Genomic DNA, 11,067 nt, shown 5'->3' with positions numbered 1-11,067 from the left:
TGGGTTTGATCAAACGTGTCGGTGAGGTCACATTTGGCTTGGTCACATGTCAGCCAATAAAAATAAAACTCAGAGAGAGTGCTACTACATATAGTGTCAACAAAGCCTGGCGAGTACCAATTCCCCTGCTTGAAAAGGTAAAGAAGGAATTGGAGAGAATGAAGGAAGGTGAAGTAATAGAGGAGATAACTGAGCCGACTCCTTGGACTTCTCCAATGGTTCCTGTGGTCAAGCCGTCAGGAGATGTAAGAATTTGTGTTGATCTGAAGAAATTGAATGAGGCTGTGGAACGGGAACGGTATGTAATTCCAACGTTCGAGGACATTGTAAACTAACTGCGAGGATCGTCGGTGTTTTCGAAACTAGATGCTGCATCAGGATTCTGGCAACTTCCTCTTGACCCAACGACAGCGAAGCTCACTACTTTCATCACTCCGTTTGGTGGTTTTTTCTTTAAACGTCTTCCATTCGGAATTTCGTCCGAGCCTGAAATATTCCAGAGGATCATGACAGAACTGTTGTCAGGAATTGAAGGTGTGGTTTGTTATTTTGATGATATCCTGCTGCACACCCCTTCTACTGAAGAACACAAAAGACTGGTAGCTAGAGTTCATGAAAGGCTGAAAGAAGTAGGCCTCCAGTTAAATAACAAAACGTGTGAATACTTCAAGAAAGAAATCCAGTTTCTCGGCTATATTGTCAGCGAGAACGGTGTTCGGCCTGACCTTGTTAAGGTCGAAGCAATCCAGAAGATGGCAACGCCTTCAAATGTGACAGAATTACGTCGTTTTCTAGGAATGATCAATTTCCTAGGTCGATACCTCCCCAACCTCTCGACTATCATTCGTCCCATTTCTGAATTGTTGGAGAAGGAGAAGACTTGGGTTTGGGGAGAACCACAAAAGACTGCTTTTGAAAAGTTTAAGAACTTGTAACCACTTCTCCAACCTTGGCATACTTTGATGCAACTAAACCTACCATATTTAGCTCTGACTCAAGCTCCTATGGAATTGGTGGAGTACTCCTGCAAGAACACGACGGGATATGGAAACCTGTGGCATATAGCTCACGTACACTGACTGCTGCTGAGCGATGATATGCACAAATAGAGAAAGAGTGCTTGGCAGCTGTATGGTCTTGTGAACGTTTTGATCGATACCTTGTGGGACTTGAACAGTTTGTCCTAGAAACAGACCACAAACCACTCGTACCATTGGTCAACCAGAAGGACCTATCGGAGACACCACTTCGATGTCAGCGGATACTGATGCTTTTGACACGGTTCAAGGCACAAGCGCATTACACTCGGGGTAAGAATTTGTATGTGGCAGACACCTTGTCATGTAGTCCCATGAGTGAAAATCAGCCAGAAGAGCTTCACGATGATGTTGTAGCCTATGTTAATGCAGTCACATTATCATGACCGGTTTCTGATGTATTCTTGGAAAGAATCGGAACAGAGACAGAAAACGATGTCAATCTAAAATCTGCTGTTCACTACACTATCTCCGGTTGGCCAAAGTACAAAGATGATGTACCGCTAGCAGCCAGAGACATGTTTGCTGTACGTGGAGAACTCTGTGTTGTAGAGGGAATACTAGTGAAGGGGAATAGAATTGTTATTCCATTTTCCATGGGAGGGAAAATCCTAGATCGTATTCACGATGGTCATCTTGGTATTACCAAATGTCGTGAGCGTGCTAATCAGTGTGTGTGGTGGCCACAGATCAGCAAGCAGATCCAAGAGATGGTGGCAGCATGCAGATTCTGTTTAGAGAAACAACCATCACACTCGACTGAACCACTTCTAACGACAACCTTACCAGACCGTCCTTTTCAGATGATAGGTGTAGACATTTGTGAGTTTAAAGGAAACCAGAACCTTATCACTGTTGACTACTACTCGCGATACATCGATATTGCGTTTCTTTCTCAAATTACATTATTTGCGGTGATCTGCAAGATGAAAATGTTTTTTGCTCATCACGGAATCTCAGAAACTGTAGTTTCAGACAATGGCAGACAATTTGTGAGTGCAGAATTCAGGAAATTTGCAACAGATTGGAATTTCAAACACGTCACAACTAGTTCGTACTACCCGCAAGCAAACGGGACGCGGAGAGAGCTGTACGAACTGCCAAAGAGATTCTTAAACAGGAAGACATGTTCCTCGCTTTGTTAATCTACCACGCAACACCCATCTGAGCACTAGGAATGAGCCCAGCAGAGCTTGTTTATGGTCGGCGACTCCGAACAACCCTGCCGTCCATGCCTTCAACCCTTGTTCCACGCACTATTGATGATAGCATTGTGCGTGGGCGTGACAGTATATCCAAGACTCGTCAGAGACAGTACTTCAATTGCCGAGCTCACCCTTTACCAACACTCAATCCTGGATACCAGGTCCTTGTCAAGTGTAATGGGGAAAAAGGTTGGAAACTGCCTGCAGAGGTGGTTCAGCTGTGTGCCACTAGGTCGTACATAGTGAAGACTCAAAAGGGGGAATTCAGATGCAACCGAAAACATTTACGTTTGAATACAACAGTAAATAATCCACCTGCAGAGAGCAAGCTGATGACTGACAGCAACAACATTACTTCAGATAAGATGCCTTCTACCTCAGTGGAGCCTCTTCTTGAACCACAACCTCAACCGCCATCTTCACCTCAGCCACCAGCGAAACCTCCAGATGTCCAGTCGTCAGAGCCATCAACGGTCGCCTGTTGCACCCGCAGTGGCCGAGTTGTTGTGAAACCGTCTAGATTTCAGTAGTGTTTACCATTTAAGTGTTTTGAACAGTTCATGGGATGAACAGTTTCAGTTCTGTTATATTAGTTCAAGTAGTAAGTTTGTTTTTACGAATATGACATTTCGAGTAATGAACTATTGAAGTACAATGACGTAAGTTTGTTTTACGTTTGTTTTTAAAGGGGGAAGATGCATTGAGATAGTAATTGTGTACTACTGGGGAACACCAGAAATGGGAGGAATAATAAAAAAACGACAGACTTCCTGTTGTATAAAACTGTCATGGTCTGTTGGTCATTGCTGGATATGTTACTGTACGTATCCCATATATTAAATAAAGCCATTCAGCCAGCGACACATAAGAACGAGTATAGTTAGAGTAAATAAAATACTTGTATATCTCCTCGCATGCAGTGAAAGAACAGATCTAGTGATACCTGGTATAAACCAGCACTTGCTATTTATGACCAGCTAAAGCCTATGCAGCACCGTGATATGATTTCTGTGTCCTGCCTATAACTGGCTACAAAACTCTGAGCTCTAGCGTCATGTGAAACACTAACTATACTGCATAATAATGAAGAAAGTTGAACTGTTTTAGTGGTTCCCAATCTGGAAACACAGGAAATATTGTTTTAGGAATACAAATGGTAGCTACCAGGCTTTTGGGGCATTGTTAAACAATATTTAGTGAGACATTGTCTATAAGAAGAGTGTCTTTGCAAAGAAATGGCCACCAGCTGAAGACACATGCCCATTATGCAGACTGCACTGATACCAGTCGAAAAACACGATGCCCTTGAATGAGGATTCCACCAAGTTTGATTTCAAGAATACATTTGATGGGTAGGGTTTAAAAAACTGATGAAACAGACTATTTGAATTAACTGATCCAACATTGCTGAACATCCTGGTGTGCACCAGTCGACCCTTTTTATATACACATGCACTTCAAAGTACTCATGTCTTGCTATTAGACCCCTGCGCGTGCTGTAACCTCACCGTTGTGCAGGGGTGTAACATTCTCTTTGATAATGGCCAATACAGCACAAATAAATTTTGAGTAAAAGTCAGTATCTATCTGTGATATTTGTGTTTTTGCACGGTTCTTTACACTGTTTTTTTGTTTAAATCTTGAATTTTTATACTGATGTTGATCATCACTTTATTTGTTTTCATTACCATAGTTTGACACCCAATAGCCGATGTATTTTTCGTGCTGGGGTGTCGTTAAACATTCATTCATTCATTCATTCATTAATTCATGATATTAGATAACATTGCACAGCAGCATGCAGATTTATCCAAGGGATGCATTATATAATTTTGTTGCATGTGTAGATCCACCAACACAATTTATGTCAATTGAGTTAAAGTATGTTTTGTTCAACAACATCTCTGGAGCAAATTGATTTATAAATCATTGGCTATTGGATGTCAAACATTTGGTAATTTTAACATATATGCATTTTTCCAATAGTAGCAAGGGATCTTTTATGTCCACCATCCCACATCTTTTGATATACCAGTCGCGGTGCACTGACTGGAACGGAAAATAGTCTAATGAGCCCACCGACGGATCGATCCAAAACCGACCGCTCATCAGGCGAGCGCTTTACCACGGGGCTACGTCCCACCCTGTCAGTTGAGAGTGACTCTGAGAAAAGTAGTATGTACCATGAGATTATTATGTACCATGCATTATGTATAACACATTGATGTCGTTTTGTGAACAACCCTCAAGGTTTTTATACCATAATTATCGTCCTTTTAGTCAGCAATTAGTCAACACCATATCTGATAGTATTAGAAACAGTTTTAATGAAGTCATTGCGCCCATAAACATATGTTTTGACAGCAAGATCACATTTCCAAGTGATGTAGTTTTGAGGATATACAGTTTTGATGACGAACTGGCGGCCATTTTGAAAAACGGCCGCCATGATGTTCGCACCAACTTTAGAAAATGTTATCTTATATTTTCATGAACACCACACCCTAGATATTAATTTCAGCCATAGTGACAGATGTTATACTTCCGGCCCCTATACTAAAAAAATTAAGACCCTTATTTACCCTTTGCTGCAGGACTATTAGAGTTTTCTGGTTTGTCTTTGCTGTCGTTGACCAGGCTGTTGAACCGTACTCGAGTTATGGTTCCTTCATATACTCTCTTGGGGATCCACTCATTTGCTCTTCCAGCTGGTTCCTTCATATACTCTCTTCAGGATCCACGCATTTGCTCTCCCAGCTGGTTCCTGCTAATTTCCGCATAACGGCTAGCTTGTTTCTAGCTTTTGTTTCTGCTTCTTTTTTTTCTTCTAGATTTTTCACAGTTTATATGTAAATTGTTACATAATATACTCAGCGTCACTATTGAAGGGTCACTCATAGTGTTAGTACTACACATGTTAACGACATCCATGTCTGAAATTCTGTACACTTTAACGCATACTTCAGTTGAAAATGCGTCGTGTTTTGACTAATGTTGAGAAGGGCAATGAAGCAGGTCGGATACAGGTTGAACACAGTGAACGAGAAGTAGCAAAGCATTTTAATGTCAGTCAGAGTGTTAATGGGTGATCCGTTTCCTATGCACAAATATCAGGGACAGCATTAAGCAAAGCAAAAGCACGACGCATTTTCAATTAAAGTGTGCGTGAATGTGTGGATGGCAATCATGCACACTTTTATACCCATGGTGAGAACGCATTATACGGGCACAACATACATAATGTCAGATATGGATGCGTTGAGACAACCCATTTGTTGGTGTGATAGTATGTACATGTGTTTACATAACATTTACCATTCTGTTCTAACCGGAAGTCCCATTACTCATATTGAAATCCAAATGCTACTTTTTTTTTCTTTTTTTCTTTTTTTTTTGTCCCCAGACCATTAGACAATGCCAGGGTTGGGGAGCCCTGATACACCGCCTTACAATTTATCTTAAAATTAATATTCATACATGTGTAAACATACATACATACATATATACAAACATACACACATACATACGCATACACGCACGCACGTACGCACTCACATTACATTCTATTCTGATATATGCAGGTACAAATCAAAATAAAATAGTACTTCCTTTTATGCACGTCTGATGGTCCAGGACTTTTAAAAAAGAAAAAGAAAAAAGGGTAACAACGAGAGAAGAAGAAGAAGAAAACGAAGGAAAACAAGAAGAAAAAGAAGAAGAAAAAAAAAGAAGAAGAGGAAAAAAAAAACTAAAGTTGATAATGAGTAACGAAGCAGAATTAAACTCATGATAATAACAACAGGAACAGCAGTCGGGCCTGTGTTGGAATGTTATATGAACATGCAATTACAAAAAGTTTTTCCTTTGAGTAGATCGTTATCTGAGTGTAATGAGTTTTTTCTCTTTCTTTCACTATATAAAAAGGTTGAGCCATTGTGCCCGTTCTTTATTAAACTTTTCATAGTTGCAGTTTTTGAAATAAATATATTTCTCAATTTCAAATTTGTTTTGCAACACGTTTTGAACGGACGCGATAGTTAATTTTTTTTCTTGCATTTTCGTACAGTATATATAATATTTAATGTTAATAATTAGCCAGTTAATTATATTAACGTTCTTTTTGTTAATAATACCAAACATAACAATATGTTTGTCAAAGTGGACAACAATTCCTGTTTTGGACAAAACCCAGTCTTCTACAGATTTCCATAAAGTATTAACCTGAGTGCATTCATAGGAAAGATGTTGTAGAGTTTCTGGGAAGTTATTACAGAATATACACATATTAGAATCTACATAATGAATCATATATAGAAAAGTGTTTGTTGCTAAAATCCGATGTAGGATGCGATACTGAAACCATAGTAAAGTTGTATCATTAATGCTTTGGAAAGGTAATTCATAGTATTCTTCCCAATCACTTGAGTCAAAATTAAATCCTTGATTTCTATATTTTATCTGCGCTTTTGGGATTATGTGTTTATGGTTGAGTATGCGATACATGTCCGTACATCCCTGTTTACTTTTCAAAATAAGTCTTAACCTAAAAGGAAAAATTGCATTATTCACTTTTTTGAAACGATCGTCCCTTAAATCACTAAATGTTGATATGAATGATTTCACAGCATTTATTAGTGAAGCATAGCTAATGAAATTTGAATTAACATGATATTTTTCTGCAAATTGTTCATACTTTAAAAATTCTCCATAATCATCTACTAAATTGTTTATGAAGATTATACCTTTTTGGGCATAATGTTTATATAAAAATGGTTTATGAGTTATAACTATTTCACTATTATGCCAAATATTAACTGATAAAATATCATCTACAGATTGTGGCTTACGTTTTTGTTCAGTAGTTATCCAACTCAGTAATGTATCTTTCCAAAACATGTTTGACATCTCATTGCATTTTTTAGAAATAAAAGGATCACCATATATTATTAAATCGTTGTTTGAGATACCTGTAACGGATTTGAAAAGAGTAACCCACTTTGAATTGTTTAAAAGCAGTCTTCGTATCCATGAACATTTTAATGAGTTTTTAAAATGATATATGTTTAACATTTTAATACCCCCTGCTTTATAACCTTGTGCTATTAAATTACGTTTGAGCTTTTCTGGTTTATTCTGCCAAATAAATTTATGAAATAGCGTCGTTATATTTGTTAAAAAACCTTTCCCTGGGTCTGGCAATGATATTAGCAAATATATTAGCTTGGGTATTATTAAGGTTTTAAGAACAGTTATTCTCCCCAAAACCGTTAATTTTCTAATGGACCATAATGTTATTAATTTTTGAATTTCCAGTACTTTAATATTATAATTTAGATGCATGATATGTTCCAAGGTAACTGAGAAATTAATACCAAGTATACAAAAATCTGTTGCCCCCCATTCCAACTTCCATCGTGCATGGTGAAAAACCTCGTTAGAGAACTTTTTACTTCCAATCCATATGGCTTTTGATTTAGAATAATTTATTTTTAAACCAGAAATACGTGCGTAATAATCTAAAACTTTAAATATACCGTACAAGGACTCAGGAGATCCGTCAAGAATGAAGCTTGTGTCATCGGCGTATTGCGATATAAGGTATTATTGGCCGTTTATATCAATACCTTTAATGGCTTCGTTATTTCTAACAATAATAGCTAAAATTTCAGCACAAATAATAAAAATATATGGCGACAACGGGTCCCCTTGTCTACACCCACTTTCTAGCATGAACGGTTCAGACAGAAAATCATTTTGCAATATTCTTGATAAGGAGTTGTTATACAATGTTTTGATCCAATTTTTAATCGAAGATTTAAAATTAAAAATATCAAGCACTTTATTTATGAATGACCACGATACCGAATCAAAGGCCTTCTCGAAATCGACAAGTTGCAATAAACCTGAAATGTTCTGTGTTTCAGTGTACTGCATAATGTCGTATATGAGTCTAATGTTTTCTCCAATATATCGTCCTTTAATGGGGCATACCCTAGTTTTTAAATACTAAGACATATTTTTCACTATTGAAGCCGTTTTGGATAACTGAAATCATACTTTACTTAGATTTTATTGTTTACATTATCCATATCCGTACATGGTCATCCTGGTTGTTTCAATATCACAAAATACATTTCTCATATTTTTAAAAACGCACGTGCGACTGAGAAGTAACAGTTATGGACTCAGTTTTAGTCTATTTTTAGAGGGTATTTCACCATTTCAAAGTCAGAGACTCATGTTTCACTCAATTGTAACTTTGTCCAAATGTGTTACAGGTTTGTAGATTAACTAAACTTAGTGTTAATTTTCACGGGTTGAAACTAGGGTGTGTCCCTTTAATAAAGCCGGTTTGATCATTATTTATTATTTTATCTAATACCTGTTTTATTCTGTTTGCGATACAGCCGGATGTACAGTTCAATAAAGTTAACGGCCTCCAGTTTTAAAGAAATTATTTAGGTTTATTTGCTTTGGGGACACATGTAATTATACCTGATTTTTGTACACTGGACATACATCAGATCCAGGACTTTTATCGTTTTTCATAGTTTTGAGAAATGCTAGTACTTCTGAGTATTTTAATTCACCTTCTAATTGTTCAGATTCTTCATCAGTTAATTTATTAAAGTTTAATCCACCCATTTTTTTCTATTATATCGTTGTCATCTTGTCCTTCTGGTGCGGAGTAAAGTTTTTGATAGAAAGCTCTAGTTTCTTTAAGAATTTCTTCTTGGTCTCGGATTTCTTTTCCATTTTCTAAACGTATTCTTGAAACAAGTTTGCTAAAATAGTTCCTTGATTCTAAGTTACAAAAATATTTTGTTGGTTTTTCTCCTTCTTCTATCCATTTTGCACGTGACCGAATATAATGACCTTTAAGCTTTTCTCTTCGCAGTTCCATTAATACATAAGTGTTTTTTCAATTTCTTTTGAATCAATATTTTCTTCTTCCTCCAAACGTTTAATATCATCGCACAACTTAGTTTCTAATTCATTATTTTGTTTCTTTTTAAAAGCTGCATAAGATATTGTTTTACCTCTTATTTCCATGAGCAGTGTTTCTAAGAAAAGTTGGTCGTTTACAGAAAAATGGATTTCATCATCCGAAATCAATTCTAGTTTTTCATAATTATATACTGGTACTGCATATTGGTATTTAATTTTTGTGATTGTATCCTTTACTAGATTAACATAATCTTTACATAATAGCAATGAATTATTGAATTTCCACAGACCTCTACCTGTTTTAAATTGGTTTAGCTGCATAAATAAAACTACTGCTGAGTGGTCTGAGCGATAGCTATTTTCAACTATTATTTTCTCTGCAGTTGGCATTAAATTATTTGTTATAAGGAAAAAATCTAATCTGGCTTGTTTTGGCGGTGTCTTTTTTCTCCAAGTATATCGTCTAAAATTTGGATATAATTCTCTAAATGCATCCTTTACATCAAACATTTCCATATTTTCAACAACTACTTTTTGAGCCTTTGGGTGGTTAACATGTAAATAGTTTTTAGTGTCCAAGTCTTGATTTAATACTAGATTAAAGTCTCCACATACTATGAATTTATAGTTTCCAAATTGTACAATATACTCAAATATGTTTTGAAAGAAAATTATGTTGTCATCATTTGGTCCATATATATTTGCTAGTGTAATTCTTTCACCTTCAATTGTAATATCTATTAAAATAAAATTCCCCAAGTTGTCCGTTTTAATTTTGTGTACACTATATTCGAAGTTATTATTAATCATAACGGCTACGCCTCTGGCATTTGTAGCCCCATTGCGTCTGTATATACGGTTCTAAGGCTGTTGTAAAATGTGTATCCTGGAGACAATAAATGTTATAGTTCCGACATTTTAAATAGTTTAACACATCTTTTCTCTTTTCTGAATCCCCAAGTCCCTGACTGTTTAGTGTCAAAATCTTTAAACATGCCATAGCGCCTTCTCTTTTAAGGTATCAATTACTAATACCATAACGAGTACACGTATACTGAGCTTCATAAAATATATCTTGTTTAAAGATAGCAAGTTAAATTTTGAAATCCACAAGGCCTGACGTCTGCCCCACCAAAAATAGTTAACCAACATTAGGACATGATTAAAAAGAAAGAAAGAAATTGTATTTTTGGATTCGAAAGGAAAAGACTGTAAAGAGCTGAAACAAGAGAAAAGTATCAACCAGTAGCTAAGCATAGCCTGAAATATCACAAGGGTCAAGAATCCAAATGCTACTTAGGAAACCTCACTCTAGGCATAATCCACGAAGGATTTGTTTTTTGGACGGCCATCGTTAACATGTGCAGTACTAACAATATGAGTGACCCTTCAATAGTGACGCTGAGTATATTACACTAATCAGTTACATTCATAATAATCAGGAGTATGCCTAGTATCTATGCTGTTATGAGGTGTGTGGGTTTTTTTAAAATCCCTATAGTCGAAGATATGAAAAACGTATTAAAACCACAACTTCTCCATTTTAACCTCAACTGACCCTAAAGGTAGTACTAAACCAAATAACTTCCGGCTGTGTCAAAGATCGAGGTGCACCGAACTTTTGATAGAGAAGTGAACACCACAAGTCCTGTGATTTGTGATGCACGTGAGTGTGTTGGTTGTAAAAATAAATAGTTTTATCTGGACAAAAAACGTATGCAATTTTATTTCATCTAGTACTACTCTGTCAAGTAGCCTTGTGCTTAAAACATGTGTGGGGTACCTGTAAAAAAGTACTCGAATTTTGTGCGGAACTAGGGTAGTCATAGACGCTACCCCTTATCTCAGAATGAATGAATGAATGAATGTTTAACGAC

General features: G+C 36.6%; 2 protein-coding genes across 2 annotated transcripts in view; both read left to right on the top strand.

Moving 5' to 3' along the window:
- The first annotated feature begins 506 nt into the window (after positions 1–506).
- LOC121368554 (uncharacterized protein K02A2.6-like) lies at positions 507–2,182 on the top strand. The gene is made up of 2 exons (XM_041493291.1): positions 507–931; positions 1,450–2,182. The coding sequence occupies exons 1-2, from the start codon at positions 507–509 to the stop codon at positions 2,180–2,182; spliced, it is 1,158 nt and encodes a 385-aa protein (XP_041349225.1).
- Positions 2,183–5,214: 3,032 nt separating this feature from the next.
- Positions 5,215–11,067, top strand: part of LOC121368553 (scavenger receptor cysteine-rich domain superfamily protein-like) — a 91,048-nt gene continuing 85,195 nt past the window's right edge. Inside the window, exon 1 of the mRNA XM_041493290.1 lies at positions 5,215–5,311. Coding sequence (XP_041349224.1) covers positions 5,215–5,311 — 97 coding nt within the window. The remainder of the gene's footprint in view (positions 5,312–11,067) is intronic.

Source organism: Gigantopelta aegis, chromosome 3 (assembly GCF_016097555.1).
Source record: "Gigantopelta aegis isolate Gae_Host chromosome 3, Gae_host_genome, whole genome shotgun sequence".
NCBI lineage: Eukaryota > Metazoa > Mollusca > Gastropoda > Neomphalida > Peltospiridae > Gigantopelta > Gigantopelta aegis.
The sequence above is the reverse complement of the archived record's forward strand: the minus strand, read 5'-3'. Positions and strand labels throughout refer to the sequence as shown.